The 26762-nt window shown below is 33.9% G+C and overlaps 1 protein-coding gene across 1 annotated transcript; it reads left to right on the top strand.

Moving 5' to 3' along the window:
- The first annotated feature begins 7545 nt into the window (after positions 1-7545).
- Positions 7546-26463, top strand: LOC133178733 (uncharacterized). Its single transcript, XM_061313441.1, has 6 exons — positions 7546-7606; positions 18850-18929; positions 19049-19106; positions 19260-19300; positions 25853-26075; positions 26276-26463. Exons 1-6 carry the CDS (start codon positions 7546-7548, stop codon positions 26461-26463), a joined length of 651 nt encoding a protein of 216 aa, XP_061169425.1.
- The last annotated feature ends 299 nt before the right edge of the window (positions 26464-26762 follow it).

Below are 26762 nucleotides of genomic sequence, written 5' to 3'. Positions count from 1 at the left end.
TATCTCATGAGTATCATGTCTGTGTATTTAATACTGATGTAATTTTCTCAAGTTACAAATACCTACGTAACTTTCAGAAACTAACAAGTTTTAATTAGGTCATAATAGCTATGAATTGTCAATCTGTTTAGTTAAAAGACTTGAAATGGTCAACATTCGTACAAAAAAGAATAAAAACTTTCATACTAATGCAATTTCTTTAACATCCTTGTCCATTTATGTTAAAAAAAAAAATTAGACTCCAAAATTTGACTCCAAACTCCATTCATAACTCCACTCCATACCTCCAGTCCATGAATTACACGGTGCTGATGAATTTAAACCTGTTTTGTTGTAAAGTATGGGTCAAACCTAGTCTATCGTCGATAGTTTGATTTGTTTATGAAAGATATAGAAATAAGGAACGAGAGGTATTGACGCCACCATAAAGCACATAATATCCTGAATATAGCATTTCAAATTTAAGTCAACTTGACTGTATCTATAATGATTGCCTGACGCCACGAGGGATTTTTCCATGGTCCGAAACTAATCGATCATACTTAGTGAGCTAGATTTTGTGCAAACTGATTTAAATCAGAATTTGTTACCTGAATTTTAACAAATACAGTTTGCAGAAGAGAGAATCATATTACTGATGCAAAATAATAATGTGTTTATTTCCTTCGTTTTTCTTGCATTCACCAATCTTTATACGGACATGTACGTGTAACATTTTTTCTGCGTTTCCAAACTACTGGATCAATCCACTTGTCTTCTACGAAAGGGATGGCACAATCATTTTGCGCCAAATGTCACAAGTAAATTATCTTCGCACCTTTTTCTTAGATTGTTCTATTGAATGGGTGCGATGACTTCTCTGGAAATAAATATATTTGTTCTTTTAACCTGATTCTTAAGCTTCAGATTTTTTATTAACTGCAAATTATATCTTATTTCTTAAATAACACATTGTATATGGACAAACAACACTAATGCAATGGATTTGCTTATCATTGTTACTATTTTGTTTCCCGGTTATCTCATAAGTGGACTAGTCTTATAATAAATAAACTCCCTCGTTGCCCACGTGGCGCAGTGATAAGAGCGCTTGCTCTAGAGTCGCTGAGTAAGGAGTTGATCCTTACGTCGCTGGTTCGAATCCCACTGCGGGAAGTGGAGAGCGGTCCTTCGAATGAGACCATAAAAACCGAGGTCCCGTGTCGCAGTAGGTGCTGGCACGACAAAGATCCCTCACTGCTCAATAGCCCTGAGTGCCGAGTGGCGTCTCCATATGAGTGAAAAATTCTCGAGAGGGACGTTAAACAACAAACAAACAAACAAAAAACAAACTCCTTCCACCTGGTAAATGGGACATCCCCTCTTGATTCAGTCTGTTTTTCCCCTTTCCTTTCAATATTACAAAATAATTACGCTACAAGGTAAGCTTTTTAAAAAGCTTAGAAATTCAGCCAGTGGTATATTATTCCATGCTTTGTGATGAATAATACAGCGACAAGAGTGTAGGCCAGTACTCGTAGAGGAATGGGCTTCACTCCCGTAAGGTTCTAAGTTCATTTCATAAAAAACACACTTTATTATAGAAGAAATAAGAAAGGTCCTGAAATCGATTGAAAAGTAAAATTGTAAAGGATTTTAAAACTGTACATAAATATGTACTAGTATTTTAAACTCATTCATAATGTATTGTAAGACCATCATCGCAAGTGAGTTTTGTCCGGGGGAGGGGGATTATCAGTATATTGTTTTGCTCAGCTATACAGTGTACCGGCCATTTACTTTGCGTCCTAGAGCAGCATTGACGCATTTTGTCTCAAACACTTCAAGACAACTTTCCTAGCTAAAACTGTTCACAATTTACTTCGTCGTCGAGAACAACGGAGAACAGACCAGTCTATAAATAAAGGTCATCAATAATCAGAGAGTGTGCATGAAGAAGCGCGCCCTATGGTAAGAGAGTAATATGAATTTATTTAGAACGACTCGTCTAGCTATTTTACCCGGAGTTCCAATCTATACGCAAGCTCACATGCAGTTTCATCCCAACGTAACTTGTCAGCCCCTGGGCTAACTAATAAATGACAAACCAGTGACATATCTTAGATATTCGTTACTCTGTAATATTTGGTTATGACATTTGAGAAAGTCAATTGTACATCTTGTGTAATGAAGTATGGCAACTATGTCGCTCGACGTTCCATAGATAATGATCGATTTAGTTAGGCAAGCTTTTAGGAAAGTCATTACTTATAATCCAATTAATTATGTACAACTTGCTGGAAGTAATTCTGGAATGTTGAACCCGATCGTAGAAGTCACAGTAGTTTTGAGGATCTTTTTAAGTTAGTCCTGTTATTTGTTGTATTAAAAAGAAAAGGTTTACTCGTTTCAAATTAACAATGTATTTATAGATGACTTTTATTGTCCTGTATGTAAGCATTTGGTTTTCGATGTATTTTGCCGCTTATGGGAGATGTAATGATATTCTCAAACATTATTCAACTTGTACACGTCTTTTAAACATTAAAAGGGGAGATTTAATTAATTTACACTTTTTCTGCTGGGATTATTTCTCTTTGAGAAGTGCTTTCTTAGTAAGTAGTTATAAATTAGCATGAGTTTGGCATAATATTATTGATTTATGTTTAAGATGATGGTTAAGATGATTAAGCAGATGGTTACCGATTTTCTTGAAACATCCTACATAAGCAGACCTTCATCCTGCAAACTTTAAGCAATGATAACGTGTTTGCCATTGGTTTCTACTTTCATTTTTACGTGCCTAAAACGTTGGAAAAAATGAGTCTTTAATCCTCGATAAAGCTTGTAAAGGGACAACATATGTATGAATTATTAGTCTTATGATGGAAAAAATTACTACAATTCGAATGAAAAAAAAAAAAACAAAACAAAATCGCCTAATTAGGGATACACTTAAATACTTGGAATTAAGAAACATTCATATTGTTTAAAATTTTTCGGTCTCATTCTTTATTTCGTGATGGTTAATATATCAAAAGATTTAAAACACTTAGAAACCCCTTAAAAGCTGTAAGACATTTTATAATTTGCTCACTTAGTGTCATTGTTATCTTGGCAACATAGCTTATCTCCATGATTTTAGCATTAAAACAATGAATAATACCAAATTGAAACGACATTTTAATTATAAATTTATAATTAACCATTCAAAATATGGGGATTCTTGTTATGACATGCAATGTCGCCTGTGTATATATCGTCGCCGGTGACATTATGTGCAAAATTGCACTGTCACCCAAGAAAAAAATATAAGTATACTTGCACACATTGTCGTCGAAGACGAAGAGTGCAGACCCTTACCACGCATATTGTCGTCTTTATCTTCAGAGTTTACATGATAATTCTAAATGAAAACATTTTTTAAAAAATCAGTGATTGGTTGATTGCAACTCCCAAGTTCAACTAAAAGAAGTTAGTACAAGTCTGAATTTTAGAATCGTTTTCATTTTTGTTAAAGATAAAATCTCAGAATTGGGCATAGTGTGTATACATTTTGATTAAAAACAAAGATGAAATGATAAATACTGTAGTTTGCATCTAACGGTTCAACCGATGATTCTTAATCTGAATAAATTAAATATATCCTTTTGCTGGTAACACATTTAGAATGTTTATTTACTTTTCAGGTACACAACTAAATATATGTCTATTGAAATAAAATGAATATATTCTGATTATCTCTCACATATATCTTGATAAGACCAATTTTTCACAGCAAAATTCAAAGCATCTAGCAATGTTGCTAAAGCAAACCATGTAACTTTAAAAGAGGCTGGAGGTCCAAACAAAAATTCTCCGAAAATGGCAGAAATGCTTGATAAAATCATTATTTAGTTACAATTGAGAATAATTTAATTCTTGTTGTAACGCGTCATTTGATTGGAATAAAAAGTAATTAAATTATATCGCATAACCTGTGTTGCCTACGTCACAACGAATTCCGACAAAAACGTATCAATCCGCTTGACATTACTTTTAAAACGTGTACAATTTGAAGGCATTTTTGACGAAGAAATTGTCTTATTAGCTGTACTTAATGATGGGAAATTAAATTATAAGGAATAAATTTAATAGGTACCCAAGTTATACTGGTATAACGGCCTCACGGCTTATAAAGCATAAACTGCTCCAACCCAGGTTATACAGTATAACTTGGGTGGCTATTAAATTAATTCCTTAAGAAAAAGGCCACATTACAATCAACCTTAATTTTAAAATTATTGCATCTTATATATTGCACATCATGTCAACATTAAAACATAACAAAACAACACAAAACACAAATAAAGAGCGAAAAGAGGCAAAAAATAACAATAACATGAGATGAAAGAAACACAATAACAACAAAAACGTTAAATAAATATCACGATTAGTTTAAAATATATACTCCATGCCACATATATGCTATAATTCATTTGTTTTTTTTTTAAGTAATCATAAAATATTTTTTAACTTATAGAACAATAATAATCAATAAATGTATGAGTAAAATTAAGCATAAGAAACAGGAAAATTACAGGTGAATTTTTAGAAAAAGAAAAAAAAAATCAACAAAATAATTTTGGTATATTACTTGTTACATCCTTTTGCAAATCCGGAACAGGTGTCAGAATTTTTTTTTTTAATTTACATCTTCAGTTGTTTCCCTAAGCTTACCATTTATTTGTTCTTTAATAATATTTCAATATCCTAATAACAATTCTTTAGAACAAATGACATTTTCAAATGATAAAAACAGAGAAAAGAACCAGCAATTTTCTCAGCTATAAATTCAGACAAAACTTCAGAAAAACTTCAGACAAAAACTCTCTTGCGAATTAATTTTAGAGAGTTTAAAATTCTGAATTTTCTATACTTTAAAGCTCCGAAGACTTAAGACTAGTGATGATTGGGAGTAAATTAAAGAATGCAAATTATACAACATTCAATTTAAAAACTGTCACAAAATCATAAAGAAGCAAGATTTATGGGGGACTATTTCTTGTGAGGGAAGGATATTTAGAAGAAAATTCTTCAAATTTACATATTTGTTAAATTTAATATCATGGAACTTTAGGCCTACATATTTTTACTCGGAGCATTTTTTCCGTTATTATATGCTAGGAATATTAAATTTAGGGTCACGCTAACATTTTTAAAACAAATTTTACACATTCACTCAACAGATTTTGCCAAAAATGAAGATATATTGAAGAAGTCAAGAAAAAATTTACACTATTCGAATATTTTGACCAATATGTCAAAATTTACATCACTGTCCCCATCTTTTCTTTCATTATTTTAAACCACACGATTCTCCCAACGGATCAGCACTAACGTCATAAGAAGCTTAATACAAGAAAATATCTCATTGTCTTTTTAGATTTTTAATACTCCAAATATGATACTTTTTTAGTACAAGAAGGTCACACAATAATTTATGCGCATTGATTTGTATGATTTGTTCAACGATAAATATTATTCAAACTATTTTACGTAAAATAAGATTATAATTATTGCCATAATTACATGTGGTAAAATATAATGAAGATTAGAGTGATTAACCCAAGAGTTACAATTTAAGTGCAAAAAGGTCAAGTTCATTGTACCGTTGTTCAATATGATGCACACTGACCCCCAATTTTCTTTGCAATTTTAAGTCATGCTATAGGAGTACTTATCTAAAATATATTTCTCAAAAAACCTTGGTATAAGTAATTTCACAAGTGACATACCTTAATGATTAAAGTTGTAGGTTAAGGACCGTGGTGTCAGAGTAATAGCGAGCGCAGCGAGCGGCGCGAAGAGCCGCTCGACATTAATTACGATCTCTTAAAACAAGGCATGGGCGAAGAGAAAATTCGGACTTTGCACATGATCCAAATGATTTTTCCGCAGTTTCCTCTGGAACCACAATGCAACGCGAATGCATCTGTCTGCTACATGCAACTACGTTCTCGCAGTAAATCAAAAGTTCACATCAATAATATACTGACATTGATTTAGTGGATATTGCAGATAAATAGTATATTAAAAGTTCTTTGTAAAAAGTTGCCTTTTCAAGACCCTTAATGCAATAAATATGCAACTTTCCAAATGTCTCTTACGGACTGAAAAGGCGGATCTAAGTTAAAACTGAACAGGTATCCAGATATACACGTCTGCTCTCGCCCTAACGGACGCACCGTCAACATATTAGATTAAAATTCAAGGGGTTAGAAATTACAGGGAGATAACTCAGAAGTAATGAACACAGTATCAATTAAAGAAAGATAATTTAGAGGTTAATATATATATATATATATATATATATATATATATATATATATATATATATATATATATATATATATATATATATATATATATATATATATATATATATATATATATATATATATATATATATATATATGTATGTATGTATGTATGTATGTATGTATGTATGTATATTTTATATATTTATATATATATATATATATATATATATATATATATATATATATATATATATATATATATATATATATATATATATATATATATATATATATATATATATATATATATATATATATATATATATAATTTTGAAGGAGATCACAAATAGAAAAGCACCTTAGGTGACTTTGTAGATTATTGAAGGACTATTTTATCAGTCGCCATTATTTTTGCTGCTGTCTGATTGTAACTGACATGCAAACCAGGATATCCATCATCCAAACTAAAACTTTTTATATCATCTACATGATTTATTTCATCCGTCTTTAGATTTAATGGTTGAATATTTTCTGATATTCGGTATGATGTGCTGCAACGGCTGTATAAGGCATTTGTTAACTGCAACTTTTGTTAAATTGTATCTTTTTCAAAAAAAAAAAAAAAAATAAATAAATAAATAAATAAATAATAAAAAAAAAATAATAATATGAGGATGGGTAAAATAATTATACAGTGAAATCAATTGTGTGGTCAATGTTTCTTGAGGGAAGCATTTTTTTTTAGTTCGTAGGGCCGTAATTTCGTGGGTAAGTCGCTTTCACAAAGAATTCAATGAATTATTAATGTTGACAAAATAATTGTTCACAGGGGAATAAATTCTTGGGCTGAAGTGACCTACGAAATCCGCGAACAACTAGCAATCCCCAACAAGCAATAATGGTTCCACAGTTTTTATTGCAAGCCATTCTATTTAACAGTTTCTCTTCATAAAACAAAACTTTAAAAAATCATATTTTTTTTTTAATTGAGAAAGCTAATTTTACTTTCCTTGATTAGTTTCCCTATATATCATTGTTCAAGTTGATAAGCAAATGTTGATCCTTTATCTAAAAGCAGGTATTTTGATAGCAAAATTATTTAATCAGTTTTCCCTATTTTCCCTCTTGACCATAATTTGAACTTACCACATTTTCTACGAGATTGAAAAAAATGCCTAGTGAATCTCGGTATCGATTTATGCAGACTATGATATGCAGAGATTTTCTTTTATTTTTGAACATCTTTTTTTTTAGAGCTTTCAGGATGAGCAGTAAACCCTGCAACAATTTTAGGACATTCTTGTCCATGAAACCCCAGAATGAGGGTAAGTTGTTTACACCTGAATACATGTACTTCATAAATCCTTTTGAAACTTCCAAGCATCTTTATGGAAATGTTTGCTGGATGGTAAAGTTGTGTGTTATTTAACAAAATGTGTAATTTTCGGCTTAGAACTTAAGTCCCAAAATGGAGTTCAGTTTATTCCGTTAATTAAAAAAATGTTTTTTTAATTTACTGTATATCGGAAAGTCAACGTATTGCCTCAAAAAAGGAATTTATTGTTTATTAAAAAAGTTTCGTCACAAAGATCCACAGAATCAGTTTCAGTCTTGACTGAGTCGGTCAGAGAGTGTAAAATTCTTGTTACTCAAGTGGACCTCGTGTTATACCATACTTTTAAAAAATAAGTAATGATTCACTCTTCAAATGAAATTTAAAAAAAATTAAAAGTGTTTATAAAAGACATTTTTTTTTTATGTGAAGTCAATTGCTGTAAAAAGTGATTGTTTCTGAATTATTGAAGAACAGTTTTTAGGTCACCTGAGTCACTCAGGTGACCTATTGCTATCCATTTTCGTTCGTCGGCCTGCGTTGTGTGTTAACATTTGAATATTTTTGGCTTCTTCTCTGAAACCGCTTAACCAATATTAATTTCAACCAAATTTGGTATATAGCATCTATTGGTGAAGGTGAACAAAAATTGTGAATTTCATGGTCCCTGCCAACCTTGCCGTCTGAGGGGTGGGGCTAAAAGCACCAAAATTAATGCAATATTTAAAAATCTTCTTCTTTACTCCTGGACATCAAGTAGTCAAACTGTTATGATGATTATAATAAGAATTAAGTCCTCTACCAAATTGTGAAATTCATGGCCCCAGGATCAGGGGCTCTGGTGCTAGGGTGGGGCTATATAAATCATATAGTGAAAGTGCATTATTTCTTTGAAAATCTTCTTCTCTGCTCCTGGGTATTAAATAAACTAACCAAGTACATAGTTATGAAGAGCAAGAATGCCTCTTCCAAAATTGTGAAATTCATGGCCCCAGGGTCAGGGGTTCTAGTGTTTGGGCGGGGCTCTATTGATTATATAGTGAAAATGCATTAATTCTTTGAAAATCTTCTGCTTTGCTCCTGGCTATTAAATAAAGTATCTAAGTACATAGTTATGATAAGCAAGAGTGCCTCTTCCAAAATTGTGAATTTCATGGCCCCAGGGTCATAGGGGTTCTAGTGTTAGGGTGGGCTCTATTGATTATATAGTGAAAATGCATTAATTCTTTGAAAATTTTCTTCTCTGCTCCTGGGTATTAAATAAAGTAACTAAGTACATAGTTATGATGAGTAAGAGTGCCTCTTCCAACATTTTGAAATTCATGGCCCCAGGGTCAGGGGTTCTGGTGTTATCGCGGGGTTCTATTGATTATATAGTGAAAATGCATTAATTCTTTGAAAATCCTCTTCTCTGCTCTTAGATATTTAATAAACTAACTAAGTACATAGTTATGATGAAGAAAAGTGCCTCTTCCAAAATAGTGAATTTCATGACCCCAGGGTCAGGGATTCTGGTGTTAGGGCGGGGCTCTATTGACTATATAATGAAAATGCATTAATTCTTTGAAAATCTTCTTCTCTGCTCCTGGATATTAAATAAACTAACTAAGAATATAGATATGATGAACATGGCTGCCTTTTCAGAAATTGTGAATTTTATGGCTCCTGGGTCAGGGGTTCAGGTGTTAGGGGGGACTCTATTGGTTATATAGTAAAATTGCATTAATTCTTTGAAAGTCTTCTTCTATGCTCCTGGATATCAAATAAACAAAGTACATAGTGACGATGAGTTTTGATGAGCATGGTTGCCTCTTCCAAAATTGTGAATTTCATTGTCAGGCCTGGGTCAAGGGTTCTGGTGTTAGGGCGGGGCTCTATTGATTATATGGGGAAAAGGCATAATTTTTTTTTTCAAAATCTTCTTCTCTGCTCCTGGTTATTATTCAAACAAAGGAAGTGCATGGTTATAATAAGGGAGAATGCCTCTTCCAAAATTGTGAAATTCATGTCCCCTGGGTCAGGGGTTCTGGTGGAGGGGGGGGGGGGGCTTTATTGATTATATAGTGAAAATGCATAATTTCTTTCAAAATAGTTTTTCTACTTCTAGTTATAAAGCAAAGAAACAAGTGCATAGTTTTGATGAGCAAGAGTGATTCTTCCAAAATTGTGAGTTCAAGGCCCCTGGGTCAGATGTTCTGGTGTAAGGGTGGGGCTTTATTTCTTTAATAATATAGTGAAAATGCGTTTCTAGTAAATCTTCTATGCTTCTGGGCATATTCGAGGCAAACAGAGTAGAAGTTTTAATATGCCCAAAGGTATTTTTACCAGAATTTTGAACACCTGGACCATTTAGTCAAGTGTTCTGGTCCTGGCCAGGGCTCTATTAAATTGTATTCTGCTGAGCAAAGTTATTCCCCTTCGCCATGCACCTTTGATAATTAATCACTGTAAACAATGTATTTGAAAGGTTAGTAGAATACGAGAATTATGCAAGAATATTTTTTGTATAATACAAAAAGTAGTTTCATAGTTTTAATGATCAGATAGACTTGGAAATGATAGATGAATAAAAATGAGACAAAAATAACTATTTTTTTAAAAATGTTCTTCAAAAGCTTAGAGAGGCCAATGTCAGAAGTAATCATATGGGGTTAAAAAATAGACATTTTGTTAAATAGTCTGCATGGTAATAGTGATAAATGGGGGACAGATAGATACTAGACCAATTATTTTGTTGATGATAATCATACTATTTTTCTTGTTTTTGGGCAACAAAACTTCATTTATCAGTTTATGGATCCTCTAAATTGTTGTATTGTACTCAGGCGACCGTTAAGGTCGTTGGGCCTCTTGTATTTTCATACGAATTCATTTTTTGGAGTCTTCTACATACTGGCATAGTATATAGGCTACCTTAATCTATTAAGAAATATACAAAATGTACAAAATGGCCTTAAGTCCCCTTTCCTCAAAAGCGTTATCACACGTGTTTGTTTCAAAAGTGAAATAGCAATTGGTTCTTTAAAACTTTTAGATTAAACTTCATAAGACTTTTTTATGGCAAAGAAAACAAATGAAAATTATCGATTATAGAAACTCAATTGCGAAAAAAAAATGTTTGAGGGTGTTTCTGTTTTCCCCTCATAACTTTTAATCAATAATGTATTTAGCACAAACGGGTAATATTATAAAGATCTACTCAAAAAAGCAAAGGCATCTCAGAAAAAGGTTCAAGGAAGTAGTCTCCTGAACATTTGGATTCCAAATGTGCCTTTAATTTTTTAATTAATATTCATAAAATACAACCTAACATAATGTTATTTAAAGACAGAGCACAATGGAAAGCCTTCACTGCCTTATAGCAGAATATTTTAATTGCATTGTGTCAACCATACAATACATTGTGTCACTTCTTTATGACTTTAGAATGAAAATTTATTACGTGATGTGAAGATATCTTTACATTATTTCAACTCTTTATTAAGTGAGGTTAAATGTTCATTCCGTGAATATAAAGATTGGTTCACATCATGGCGATTCAGTGCTACATTAACTCAAAAATTCCTAACTTTATGTAGATTTTCATTTATTTTATGTCAACTTACGAAAAAAGGTGAAGATAACGAACAGGATCAATCTCATGAAAACTACAAACAATACAATTCTGTGAACAGGGCGGACCCCCGAAAATTCCAGAGGTGTGATCAGGTGCCTTGGAGGAGTAAGCATAGCATTCCCTGTTGACCGGTCACACCTGCCATGAACCCTATGTTCTGATAACGTAGACGGAACATTTCGTAGTCAAAGGTCATTTAAACGACCATGCTGACTTTAAACGAGGTTGTTGAAATCCCTGTTACATCAACTTATGTGCGAGTAGCTTGCCTCGGTTTAAAAATTAATCGTGCCCAGAGCATGCTCTTGAGTAGAGAATAAGTTGGGAGACATAAACACATATGCAGGTGATAGCGGAATATTACAACATAAATAAGGAAAGTTGACAATGGAAAAGCTGAATTCATCTCGTTTGTCATACAATTTAGTTGTAAGTTGGCCTTTGTCGTATTTAGTCAGTAAAACATCCAAATATGAAACAGATGTGGCAGACTCTGCAGTGTCTTTTATTTCAAACTCTCTGGGATATATCGATTCCACATACGAATGGAAATAACTATTGTTAATTGATAAAACGTCGTCGATATATCTGAATGTTGAGTTGAAGGCCACTGAAAGTGTTTTCTTCCTCACATGTAGAAGTTTTTGAATAAATTCGCAACTCTTTACCAAATGTTTTTTTCAAAAATTCAAGAACATTTGAATATACCCATATTATATCATATTTCATTACATTATTCGAACTCGTATCTATTTGGTGTAAGTAGTTTATAGCATGATGTGAATTTATCTTTACATCAATATCATGACTTTATTATATGATGTCAGAATTTCATTACATCATGTGAAAAATGTTCACATGAGGTCCATTTTTTTTTTTACTACATTATGTCCACAATTTGCTAAATGATGGCGGAAATCTATTACATGAATTTGCCGTTAAGTTTTTGCAAATCATTATTACGTTACAGTTTTGTATCTTTACATTGTGTCAAAAGTGCATAGTCTGTTCTCCGAATATCTTATATTATTTGAACTCTGTATTTTGTGCAGTTAATATATTTTTATTTGATTACAGAAAGCTAGCTTTATGATGTTTGTTTACAGATCACTATACAGATCATACTCCTTCATTAGGTTATACCGAAAATTCCATTTGTGGTGTCGATATTATGTTACACATCTGTTACAACGCACTTTGAAAAATTACGCACTTTGAATTTTTTTTTTCAAAATGCGTTAAATTTGGAAATTTGAAAAAAAAAAAAATTCTTTCATAGTGCGTTAATATCGACCATATCAACGCACTTTGAAATATAATGTGCACGGCTTGGCCAATATTCTTGCTTTTTTGTATGATTAATAAGTATTTTAACTTGGTTGGATAACTTTTCCGTCATAACGTCTCTTCAGAAATTTACATAACCCGCTTACGCGGGTTACGTATTTTTCTGCAGCAGCTGCGACATTATTCCAGTACTAACAACCAAAGTAAGCATTTTATTGTTTAAATACATTCATACCAAGGAATTTTTGGATAAAATTATATATTATTGAGGAACGTGTCGTCTGATTTTACATGTAACATCAAGTTACAAAGTGTTGACAAAATGGAATAATTATTAACTTCATGAAATACAATGCTTACACAATATCTTTTTCATATATAGCATTACCCCTTCACTGAATTAAAAAAAACAACTTTGTTCATTTTGAATTGTCTTATCTTTACATGTAAGTGCAAAAAAAGTCACGATTCATATTTTAAACCTTAAATTTTTTTTCTGACTAATCGTATTAATAGTATTCTTGAGTATTTATTTGTCCCCTACTGGTGAAACCAGAAAGGACTATAGGTTTCCTCCTTGTCTGTGCGTCCCTCTGTCTGTCCCTCTGTCTGTCAGTTTGTCACTCTTGGTTTTCCGCACATTTTTTTTTTATAAACGCTTGCAGATATTGAGCTGATTTTTGGTATATTTGAGTGAACTCTGATGTGTTATGGACCAAGCTTGCATTTCATTTCACTTCATTCATTTTTGACGGAATTACGGCCTTTTTAATTTCTAAAGGTTTTCCGGACTTTTTTTTTTATCAACTGAGTCATTCAGATGACCTATTCCTATCTTTTTTTGTCCGTTGTCGTCCGTACGGGTCGTGCGTCGGTCGTAAACTTTTGAACATTTTTAGCTTCTTCTCTTTAACCGCTGAAGCAATTTTAACCAATTTTGGCATTTAGCATCAGTTGGTGAAGTGGTAAAAAAAATGTGAATTTCATGGTCCCTGCCCCCTGGGACCTGGGAGGTGGGGCTAAAACCATCACAATCAGTGCTCTCTTTAAAAATTTTCTTCTTTACTCCTGGACATCAAACAGTCAAAATGTTAAAATGATTATAATGAGTATTAAGCCCTCTACAAAAGTTGTGAAATTCATGTCCCAGGGTTGGGGGTTAATTCTTGAATTAGGCGGGGCTCTAATGTTCACGACTGAAAATGCATAAATTCTTTAAAAATCTCCTTCTCTCCCCCTGTATAAGAAAATTAACTAGGTGCCTGGTTATGATGAGCAATTACGAGAGCCTCTCCCAGAATTTTGAAATTTGCGGCTCCAAGGTCATGGATTCTGCAATTAGGGGTGAGGCTCTAATGATACATTGAGAATGGATAAATTCTTTTACAATCTTCTTTCTCCTTCTATATTTAGTTAGCAAAAAATGGTACATGGTTATGATGAGCAAGGGTACATCTTCCAAAACTGTGAAATTTGTAGCCCAAAGGTCCGGGATTTTGGAGTTAGGAAGTGGGGGCTCTAATGATCATAATGAGTGAGAATGCATCAATTCTTTTGCAATAGTCTTCTCCCCCTCTATATTTACAAAATAAACTAGGTGTCTGGTTATTATGCGCGAGGATGTCTCTCCCAAAATTGTGAAAATTGTGGCCCCAGGGTCAGGCGTTCCGGATTTAGCGTGGACCTCTTATGATCATATAGTGAAAATGCATAAATTCTTTAAAAATCTTCTCTCCCTCTCCATATTTAATAGATAAATTGGTGCATAGTTATACTGAGCAAAGATACCTCTTCCAAAATTGTGAAATCTGTTGCCCCAGGGTGAGGGGTACAAGAGGTTGGGCAGGCCTCTAATGATCATATAGTGAGAATGCATAAAGTCTTTAAAAATCTTCTCTCCCCGCCCAACAGTATATTTAGTTATATAGTGAAAATTCATAAATTCTTTTACGATTGTCTTCTCTCTATATATATATTTAAAAGATAAATTAGGTGCCTGTTTATGATAAGCAAGGGTGCATCTTCCAAAATTTTGAAATTTGTGGCCCCATGATCAGGGGTTCTTGTGTACAGGGCTCTTATGATCATATAGTGAAAATGCATCAATACTTTTAAAATCTTCTTGTCTCCCCCTGTATGTTTAGAAGATAAACTAGGTGTGTGATAATGATGAACAAGGGTGGCTCTTCCAAAATTGTGAAATTTTTGGCTCCAGTGTTAGGGGTTATGGTGTACAGGGCGCTAATAATCATTAAGAATGTGTAAATTCTATAAAAATCTTTTTCTTAACACATATTTAGCAAATAAACTTGGTGCATGGTTATGATAAGCAAAGAAGCCTTTGTCAAAATTGTGATAAACAGGGGTTCTTAAATTAGGGCGGGGCTCTAATGATCATATAGTGAGAAAACCTAAATTCTTTAAAAATCTACTTCTCTTCCCCTGTATATTAACAAAATTAACTAACTACATTTTTATGAGAAGCAAGCTTAAGAGTGTCTCGTTCAAAATTTTGAGATTTGTGGCCCCAGAGTCAGGCATTTTGGCGTTACAGCAGGGTTCTAATGATCATTCTGTTAGAGCGTATTATTTATTTTACAATCGTCTTCTCTCTCACACTATATTTAGAAGATAAACTAGGTGCCTGGTTATGATAAGCAAGGGTGTCTCTTCCAAAATTGTGACATCTGTGGCCCCAGGATTGAGGGATTCTTCTTCCATCCCTGTAAATTTAGGAGATCAACTAGGTGCCTGGTTATGATGAGCAATTACCCGCTCCGAAATTGTGAAATTTGTGGCCCCAAGGTCAGGGTTTCTAGAGTTAAGACAGGGGCTCTAATGATCATATAGTGAAAAAACGTAAATTCTTTAAAAATCTTCTTCTCTCCCCATGTATATTTAAAGGAAAACTAAGTGCCTGGTTGTAATGGGCAAGGGTGGCTCGTCAAAATTGTGAAATATGTGGCCCCAAGTCGGGGGATGCTGGAGTTAGGCGGGGCTCTAATGATCATATAGTGAAAAGGCATACATTTTTTACAATCGTCTTCTATCTCCCTCTATATTTAGAAGATAAACTTCGTGCATAATTATGATGAGCAGGAGTGCCTCTTCCAAAATTATGAAATTTGTGGCCCCAAGGCGGGGTTTTCTGGAGTTAGGGCTGGACTCTAAAGATTATACAATGAAAATTCTTTTACAATCTTCTTCTCTCCCCTTGTATATTTAAAAGATAAGTAGGTGCCTGGCTTAATGAGCAAGGTGGTACCTCTTTCAAAATTCTGAAATTTATGTCCCTAGGGTCAGGGGTTCTGCGTTAGGACGGGGCTCTAATAAACATATAGTGAGAATGCATGATTTTTTTTACAGTCGTTTTCTCTCTCCCTCTACATTTAGAAGATAAACAAGGTGCATGGTTATGATAAGCGAAGGTACCTCTTCCAAAATTATGAAATTAGTGGCCCAAGGGTCAGGGGTTCTGGAGTTATGGCGGGGCTCTAATGAACATATAGTGAGAATGCTAGAAATTCTTTAAAAAATCTTCTCTCCCCCTTATATTAAGAAAATTAACAAGATGCATTTTTATGATGAGCAAGGGTGCCCCTTCCAAAATTGTGGAATTTGTGGTCCAGGGTCAGGGGTTCTGGAGCTAGGGCAGGTCTTAATGATCATATAGTGAAAATGCATAAATTCTTTAAAAATTTTCTTTTCTCCCCCTGTATATTAAGAAACTTAACTAGGTACATTTTTATAATGAGCAGGCTAAAGGTGCCTCGTCTAAAATTTTGAAATTTGTGGCCCCAGGGTCTAGTGTTCTGGTGTTAGGGCAGGGCTCCAACTGTCATAGAGTGAGTATGCATAAATGCTTTTAAAATCTTCTTCTCTCACCCTGTATATTAAGCAGATAAAATACGTGCCTGGTTATGACGATTAATGGTGCCTCTTCCAAAATTGTGAAATTTGTGGCTCCAGGATCAAGGGTTTTGAATTAAGGTCGGGTCTGTAATGATCATATAGTGAGAATCCATAAATTCTTTAAAAATCTTCTTCTCCCTCCCTCTACCTCCCTGTATAATTGGAAGATAAACTAGGTGCCTTGTTATAACGAACAAGGATACCTATTCTAGATTTGTGAAATTGGTGGCTCGACGGTCGGGGTTTCTTTCATTAGAACAGGGTTCTAATGTTCATGCAGTGGGAATACATAAATTCTTTAAAAATCTTCTTCTCTACCCATATATATTTCAAAAATAACTAGGTGCCTGGTTATAATGGGCAAGGGTGCCGCTATCAAAATTGTGAAATATGTTTTGTCAAGTTAAGGGGTTCTGGTGTTAAGGAAAGACTCTAATGATCATATAATGAGAATGTATGAATTCTTCAAAAATCTTCGTCTCTCCCCCTGTATATTAAGAAATTAAACTAGGTACATTTTTATGATGAGCATGGTGCTTCTTCCAAAATTGTGAAATTTGTGGCCCAAGGGTAAGGGGTTCTAGTGTTAGGAAGGGACTCTAAGGATCATATAGTGAGTATGCATAAATTCTTTATAAATCTTCTCCTCTCCCCCATGTTTATTTAAAGGATAACTACGTGTCAGGTAATATTGGGCAAGGGTATCTCTTCCAAACATGTGAAATTTGTTGCCCCAGGGTCAGGGCTTCTGGTGTTAGGGCGGGGCTCTAATGATCGTATTGTGAGAACGCGTATATTCTTTGAAATTCATTTTCTCTCCCTTTGTATATTAAGAAAATTAACTTGGTGCATGGTTATGATGAGCAAGGGTGCCTCTTCCAAAATTGTGAAGTTTGTAGCCCCAGGATCGCGGTTTTGGAGTTAGTGAAGGGTTCTAATGATCATATAGTGAAAATGCATAAACACTTTTAAAATCTTCTTCTCTCCCCCTGTATATTTAGAAGAAAAACTAGGTGTCTGATAATGATGAACAAGGATGCCTTTTCCAAAATTGTGAAATTTGTGGCCTCAGGGTCGGGGATTCTGTAGGTAGGGTAGGGCTCTAATGATCTTATATAATTGAAACTGCATAATTCTTTGAAAATCTCCTTCCTGCTCCAGGGCATTAAGCAAACAATCAAACTAATTGCATAGTTATGATTAGCAAATGTGCCTTTTCCAAAATTGAGAGAACAAGAGAGACCGTTCCATTGTGAGAGGGAATGCAATTCGTATTCTAATAGTGGTGAAGTACTTTTGTTTTGTTTAGTTTTAGTCAAATGGGGGCAGATACAGACAAGTAAATAGATCCGTTTTAACATTTATTACCGAGTAAAAGACTAATTATTTTGTTGATCATCTGAATTATCTTGGTTTTGGGCAACATAGCTTCTATCATCTATCAGTTTATTTTTGTTTCATTTTATAATTCTGTGGATCCTTTACAATGTTTTATTACATGTATACTCAGGTGACCGTTAAGGTCCTTGGGCCTCTTGTTCCTAAACGCTTGTAAATACAATGTATTAAGCTGATTTTGGTATTTGCGTCTACCTTGATGAGTTACAGTTTAAGTTTGCATTTTGTTTTGCTTCAATGATTTTTGACGGAATTACTGTATTTTCAATTTTTAATGGGAACCAGGTTACACTTGCCGATAGGGGACTAGTATTGCTAATGCAATACTCTCAGAAGACTTGTTCACATTAATCTCACTGTCATGTTTATAATATTTTTAGTCCCCTACTGGTGAAACCGGAGGGGACTTAAGGTTTCCTCCTCGTCTGTCTGTCTGTCTGTTCGACGTACGTCCGTCCGTCTGTCTCTCTGTCTGTCAGTCTGTCTTACTTGGTTTTCCGCATTTTTTCTAAACAGTTGCAGATATTGAGCTGATTTTTAGCATGTGAGTGTATCTTGATGAGTTACAGACCAAATTAGCAATTCGTTTCGCTTCAATGGTTCTTGACGGAATTACGACATTTTTAATATTTAAAAGGGTTTTGCGCATTTTTTTTCTAAATGCTTGCAGATATTGAGCTGATTTTTGGTATGTGAGTAATCTTGATGAGTTAAAGGTCACGTTTACATTTTATTCCGTTCAGTGATTTTTTGACGCAATTATGGCATTTTCAATTTTTAATGGGAACCAGATTTCACTTGCGGGTGGGGAACTAGTATTGCAGATGCAATACTCTTAGAATGCTTGTTTTAAAAAGCCGAAATCAACAATTTAAACTATTTGAAGCGAAAAAAAGTCATTTTAACTCTTTTTTTTTACTGAGAAAAAAGGCAAGTTTTATTTCTCTTCAGTATTTTTATTATGTAACATACTGGATATTAGAAATATACTTCATAAAATCTTGACATTACAATACTTTCAGCTGCGTACCTCTCTAAGGCAGAAAAGAAACAACGGGGTATTTCAAAGAGCTGGTCTTTCGTTACATTTATTTCATATCAGGTAACAATTACGTATCTCTATCATTTCCATGTCTAATTTTCCACCGCAAACTTTAAAATTTTGGTAGGTGAAAAAAAAGAACTATTATGCTAACTTCATGTATCTTATTCTTACTTTAGATGGTGTTAAATCTATTTCAAAGTGAACGAAAACGTAGAAAACCTTACGACTACATTGGTAAGTACAGGGTTTTGTTAAACTTAATTTAATTACGTACATTATATATTTCTAATAAGGAACAACAAGCTCAAAAGGATGATAAACTCTAATTAGCAATTTGACTTTTTAATTATCTAATCTGTACAAAAAGTAACATTGTTCCTGTTTCAGATTTGATAGTGATTGGAATCTTCATCTTGATACCTTCTGAGGTAATTTAAAATGTTTTTCTTCAACCAAAAATGCACCGTTATATCTTTTAAAAATGGTGTCTCTATATATCTGTACCTAAATATGTATAACAATCCCAATGTTTTACTGAGTGGTAAGAAAATATCAACTTTTGACCGCTAAGTGAGATACCGGACCTGTCGATGAGATATTCGACCGCTTACGTCACACTGTGGGCGGGAACAGCTAAATCTTGTATGCATTCATTGGTTTTCGACAGTGAAAGAAATGACGGAGTGAAACCACAGTGCGTGTAATGGAAATTTACACCATGGAAGCCTGCACAATATACACGTATTTCAATGATAATAATAATAGTAAATATAATAATAATATAAGGCATAACAAAACATTTTTGACTATGTTCTCGGGCAAAATGCGTTTTGTCGACCCCTCTAACAAAACTGTTTGCATTAGACTTAACGGCCTCAGGCAAACAGTTTGGTTTCTGGTCCGACAAAATGCATGTTGTCCTAGAACCCAGGCAATAAATGTATAAGGTCTCTTTAAATTCATGATATTAATCTTTTTTGTATACTCGCATCAAATGTTGATCAAACATATATATTTTGAGTAGTTAAAAATCGTATAGTATACTGGCACACAAAATTTAAAGTACTATATGTAGAATATGAAGTAATACATCATTTAGTAACGGTGTCATTAATGTAAAAAAAATATCTGAATTAAAAGGACGTAGAACCATTTACAGTTTAACGGGCATATGAGCGGGAAAAGTTGATTCGTTAATGCGATGTATTGTTAATAATACATGTACTTTCTAGTACTACAGGTTATAAAATCACTTCACAAACAGCATAAATTCATTATTTGTGGTTCGCTGTCATCGTGTTTTATTGTATAATACAAACATCTATTTTAAATTTAGTATATATATTTATAAGCTTATTGGCTTACAAGTTACACACACATATATATATATATATATATATATATATATATATATATATATATATATATATATATATATATATATATATATATATATATATATATATATATATATATATATATATATATATATATATATGCAGTGATACATGTATGTAACTTGTAAGCCAATAAGCACATTCCAAAGGCGAATCCAGAACTTCAAGATGGGGGTTGGGCATTTAAAAATATTAACTGACATCAGAAACCCAATATTCTTGTAGGTAAATTGATTATTAGTGTTTTATAATGTTTAATATTTAAGTTTCGTCAGATACAGAAGATTTTTTTTTTTTTTGAATATCAATAACTACTGTATTTTAAAATACTCCCAAGCTTCCTCCCTTCCTTTTTTTCAAAACTTTAGGGTGAGGGGTGTGTACGTGTAGCCCCTCCCTCATAAATCTGCGCTGTCTTTAAAACTGCCTATATGTATCAGTGTATTAATTTTAAACCTTTTTATTATTGGGGACTTTTTAAATACTGCTGACATATAGACAAAACATTTAATCATAAGTTCTAGGATCTGCTTGACTTTCTTTTAATATTTTTCTTGACTCTCTTCAATTGATTTTATATAAATGTCGTGTAAAGATTTTTTTAAAAATTAAAATCCATTTTTATGTGAGCGTATTTGTTGGTTGAATCGTGCAATCTATCCTTGTTTTGGTAAAGGACGAATGACGTCAAGAATGGATTTTCTTAGATGTGATTCTATTGACAACGGTTAATGAAATAAAAATATACAAGAGAAAGAGTATGTTCCACTTGCATTTTTTTTTATCTTTCAATGTACCTAAACAGCTTCCAAAATCGACACCAAATTCAAATGGAAGGTAAATGTAACAGCAAAATTAAGTCAGTTTTTAGTTCATTTGAGCCAAAGGCTCAAGTGAGCTTTTCTGATCAAAATTTGTCCGTTGTCTGTCGTCGTCGTCGTTGGTGTTGTCGTCGTTGTCGTCGTCGTTGGCGTAAACTTTTCACAATTTCAACTTCTTCTCCAGAACTACTGGGCCAATTTCAACCAAACTTGGCACAGAGTATCCTTGGGTGAAGGGGATTCAAGTTTGTTCAAATAAAGGGCCACGCCCTCTTTCAAGGGGAGATAATAAAGAATTAGTGAAAAATTAATAGCACCTTCGCAGCTAGGTTAAGGACTCCCATATATACGTCAGCCTATGCAGAGGTTCGGTAAAGGTATTATGACGTCACGTTAAAACAATACAAATGAATCTCGATGAATAAATACTATATGTTCTTTTTAAAACACACTAAATACTTTCGTTTATCATAAATATTATAAAGATAAATGGATGTGCAGCTTATCTTGCCATAATAGCACTTAGCGTAGGTAGAATGAAAGCCAGCTTGATCTCGCTGTACTTATTTAGATGACGTCATTTCTTAGTTTGACACGCAGTTTCTCTGTACTTGAGGCGTGGATCAAGCTTTTATCGTAGCTTTTAAAAATAAAAATAAATACGAAACACGCGTATTCGGACCAAAAGAGAGACATATTCTGAAATATATTAATCCACATTTCATCTTTAAATTAAATTGATAATGTGTAGACTTTATATAAAGTCACAGGGAGCAAATTTGTGCAGTAACGTGCTACAATGACAGGTCCAGCCCCTCGAAAATATCAAAAGTTCAACGATATCCGCTTCACTATAAATTCTGATTTTTTAAACACTTGTAGCTATTATTCCTACTATTCTGAAAAGTGCTGGGAGCTGGTTGTGCATTGTTGATTTATTCCGTAATGTACCATTATTCCAATGCGAATTACATTTTTGACTGGAGTTTATAGAAAGACGGCTAAATTTTAAACGATTCCTGAGCATGAGGAAGTTGCTCCCAGCACTTTTCGTGTTAAGGAATTTGTCTTAAAGAAAACAGAATAAATTTTATAGCCGAAAAATGACCGTATATTGTTGAACTTTTACGATCTTTAAAGTAGTACATATATGTTCTAATTTTAAAACTGTCACGTGACAAACAGCTGATGTAAGCGATGTCACTTTGACCGCACTCAGCAGAGACCCGATATATACAAGTGCAAACACCACAAATCACATTTATCAAAACTAATGCTGTTTAAAAAAATATTAAAATTGTATTCATTTTCCCTGAATATATTACGGCGTATATTTCATGGGCGTCCTTAACCTAGCTGCGTTTTAAAAATCTTCTTCTCAAGAACCACAAAGCCAGGGAAATTGAAACTCATGTGGAAGCATCCTTAGGCAGTGTAGATTCAAATTTGTTCAAATCATGACCCCGGGGGGTAGGGCGGGGCAACAATGGAGGATCAAATTTTTACATAGAAATATATAGGAAAAAACTTTAAATATCTTCTTCTCAAGAACAGGAAAGCCCTAATTAATCATATTTATACGGAAGCATCCTCAGGTAGTGGAGATTCAAGTTTGTTCAAATCATGACCCCGGGGGGTAGGGTGGGGCCACAATGGAGGATCAAAGTTTAACATAGAAATATATATATAGAAATATATAGGAAAAACCTTCAAAAATCTTCTTTTCAACAACAACAAAGCCATGATAAGTCATATTTATATGGAAGCATCCTCAGGTAGTGTAGATTCAAGTTTGTTCAAATCATGACCCCCGGGGGTAGGACGGGGCCACAATGGAGGATCAATGTTTAACATAAAAATATATAGGAAAAACTTTTAAAAATCTTCTTCTCAGGAACAGCAAAGCCCTAATTGGTCATATTTATATGGAAGCATCCTCAGGTAGTGTAGATTCAAGTTTGTTCAAATCATGACCCTCGGGGTAGGGCGGGGCCACAATGGAGGATCTAAGTTTAACATAGAAATACATAGGAAAAACCTTTAAAAATCTTCTTCTCAAAAACAGGAAAGCCATGATGAGTTATATTTGTGTGGAAGCATCCTCAGGTGGTGTAGATTCAAGTCTGTTCAAATCATGACCCCGGGGGATAGGGCGGGTCCACAATGGAGGATCAAAGTTTTACATAGAAATATATAGGAAAAATCTTCAAAAATCTTCTTCTCAGGTACAGCAAAGCCCTGATTGATCATATTTATGTGGAAGTATCCTCAGGTAGTTTAGATTTAAAATTGTTCAAATCATGACCCCCTGGGGTAGGGCGGGGCAACAATGGAGGATCAAATTTTTACATAGAAATATATAGGAAAAAACTTTAAATATCTTCTTCTCAAGAACAGGAAAGCCCTAATTAATCATATTTATACGGAAGCATCCTCAGGTAGTGGAGATTCAAGTTTGTTCAAATCATGACCCCGGGGGGTAGGGTGGGGCCACAATGGAGGATCAAAGTTTAACAAAGAAATATATAGGGAAAACCTTCAAAAATCTTCTTTTCAACAACAACAAAGCCATGATAAGTCATATTTATATGGAAGCATCCTCAGGTAGTGTAGATTCAAGTTTGTTCAAATCATGACCCCCGGGGGTAGGACGGGGCCACAATGGAGGATCAATGTTTAACATAAAAATATATAGGAAAAACTTTTAAAAATCTTCTTCTCAGGAACAGCAAAGCCCTAATTGGTCATATTTATATGGAAGCATCCTCAGGTAGTGTAGATTCAAGTTTGTTCAAATCATGACCCTCGGGGTAGGGCGGGGCCACAATGGAGGATCTAAGTTTAACATAGAAATACATAGGAAAAACCTTTAAAAATCTTCTTCTCAAAAACAGGAAAGCCATGATGAGTTATATTTGTGTGGAAGCATCCTCAGGTGGTGTAGATTCAAGTCTGTTCAAATCATGACCCCGGGGGATAGGGCGGGTCCACAATGGAGGATCAAAGTTTTACATAGAAATATATAGGAAAAATCTTCAAAAATCTTCTTCTCAGGAACAGCAAAGCCCTGATTGATCATATTTATGTGGAAGTATCCTCAGGTAGTTTAGATTTAAAATTGTTCAAATCATGACCCCCTGGGGTAGGGCGGGGCAACAATGGAGGATCAAATTTTTACATAGAAATATATAGGAAAAACCTTTAAATATCTTCTTCTCAAGAACAGGAAAGCCCTAATTAATCATATTTATACGGAAGCATCCTCAGGTAGTGGAGATTCAAGTTTGTTCAAATCATGACCCCGGGGGGTAGGGTGGGGCCACAATGGAGGATCAAAGTTTAACATAGAAATATATAGGGAAAACCTTCAAAAATCTTCTTTTCAACAACAACAAAGCCTTGATAAGTCATATTTATATGGAAGCATCCTCAGGTAGTGTAGATTCAAGTTTGTTCAAATCATGACCCCCGGGGGTAGGACGGGGCCACAATGGAGGATCAATGTTTAACATAAAAATATATAGGAAAAACTTTTAAAAATCTTCTTCTCAGGAACAGCAAAGCCCTAATTGGTCATATTTATATGGAAGCATCCTCAGGTAGTGTAGATTCAAGTTTGTTCAAATCATGACCCTCGGGGTAGGGCGGGGCCACAATGGAGGATCTAAGTTTAACATAGAAATACATAGGAAAAACCTTTAAAAATCTTCTTCTCAAAAACAGGAAAGCCATGATGAGTTATATTTGTGTGGAAGCATCCTCAAGTGGTGTAGATTCAAGTCTGTTCAAATCATGACCCCGGGGGATAGGGCGGGTCCACAATGGAGGATCAAAGTTTTACATAGAAATATATAGGAAAAATCTTCAAAAATCTTCTTCTCAGGTACAGCAAAGCCCTGATTGATCATATTTATGTGGAAGTATCCTCAGGTAGTTTAGATTTAAAATTGTTCAAATCATGACCCCCTGGGGTAGGGCAGGGCCACAATGGAGGATCAATGTCTGAAATAGAAATATATAGGAAGGTATCTTCTGATGAAGAACTGCAAAGCCATGATTAGTCATTTTGATATGGAAGCATCTTCAGGTAGTATAGATTCAAGCTTGACCCCCGGGGATAGGGATGGGCCACAATAGGGGATCAAATTTTTTTTTACATAGGAACATATTGGAAAATATCTTCTTCTCAAGAAATGAAAATCATGTTTAGTCATTTTGATATGGAAGCATCCTCAGGTAATGTAAATTCAATTTTATTTTCAAATGATAACCCCCAGGGGTAGTTTGGGGCCCAATGGGGATTTTTACATAAGAACACATAGAAAAAATATTTTTTCTCAAGAACAGAAAAGCTATGTATAGTCATATTGATATGGAAGCATCCTCGGGTAGTGTAAATTCAAGTTTGTTCAAATGATGACCTCTGGGATAGGGAGGAGCCACAATGGGGGATCAAAATTTTACAAAGGAATATATGGGAATTTTTTTTTTTTAAATCTTCTCAAGTACAACAAAGCCATTTTGTTAAATTGACATGCAAGCATCATCAGGTAGTTTAAAATTCAACCCCCCCCCCCAACCCCCAGTAATCTTTTCAATACTGAACTGATTTGTGTCTAGCTAATGTGCTCAGGTGAGCGATGTGGCCCATGGGCTTCTTGTTTTAAAGTTACGTTGTTCTTGCATGTTTGAATGAAAAATTGTAAGAAGATAAGATTCGTTTGTATACATGCAAAATATTAAAAGGTTTCTTTCCACACAGATAGTCGGAGCGGAAACAAGGAAGGGATGTCCCACAAGTCGCCAAACCATACAAACCACATCATTCTGTCCACAGAATGAACATGAATGGGATGTAGCTGCAGAAAAAATGGGATGTGCTGATATAGAACAGGATTGCACAAAGAAAGATAACTTTTTGTACCATTGCATTCTCCGTGAATTTGTTTACATCGAAGTCTGTGCCCCCAAAACAAAAATCATAGGTAAAAGGAAAGATAATCATTCTGAATTTATGGGTTTTGGAAAAAGTGTCTTGATGGGAATCTTTGAGCAAGATTTTATCAGAATCCAATATTTTCTTGAGGAGCAAAAATAAAACTCAAGTTTAAAGAATTCTTTCTTATACTTAAGTAACAGGTAAAATATTTTCTATTCGTCACTTATGTATTCTGCAATATTTTAGGAGGATACTGTCCAACGTTTGATCCTGTAGGCGAAATGGTGGTAGAGAATTTTAAATCTGACTGCAAAAATCACTCTAATCCATGTCCAGATGTATTTGAATCATCAGAAGCTTACAGGCGTATGATTAAAATTAACATTTTCATATTTGAGAGTGAGATTTTTTCTTTCAGAGAAATTAATTGCTGAACACTTTAAGTACTAAAATTTTGTCTCTGTCAGATATGATCTTAACAGGTATTTCTTTTCATTTAGATCAGGAGTGCTATAAGAAAAAGAAAATCCATACCGATACTGAATCAGGAAATAAGTAAGTTTCAAAGACTAATACAAAAGTAGTGGTGATTGAAGATGATTTTTTTTTTTTACAAATACATCAACACGGGTCTGTTTTTACAGGGGAAAATTGAACTGAAATTCCTTGTTCAGAAATCACAGAAAAAAGCAAGCATTGTCCAGGAAAAGAAAAAAAATGCACTCCTATCTAA

Source organism: Saccostrea echinata, unplaced genomic scaffold (assembly GCF_033153115.1).
Source record: "Saccostrea echinata isolate AGI-Se365-2 ecotype Australia unplaced genomic scaffold, CSIRO_AGI_Sech_v1 ptg000003l, whole genome shotgun sequence".
Taxonomy (NCBI): Eukaryota; Metazoa; Mollusca; class Bivalvia; order Ostreida; family Ostreidae; genus Saccostrea; species Saccostrea echinata.
Note: the sequence above shows the minus strand (reverse complement) of the source record. Positions and strands in the feature narration are given on the sequence as shown.

Coding starts and splice junctions, on each gene's coding strand:
- LOC133178733 (XM_061313441.1), top strand. CDS start 7,546: ATGAGCAGTAAACCCTGCAACAATTTTAGGACATTCTTGTCCATGAAA. Junction 19,301..25,852: donor TCATCTTGATACCTTCTGAG/GTAATTTAAAAT, acceptor CTTTCCACACAG/ATAGTCGGAGCGGAAACAAG. Junction 26,076..26,275: donor CCCCAAAACAAAAATCATAG/GTAAAAGGAAAG, acceptor GCAATATTTTAG/GAGGATACTGTCCAACGTTT.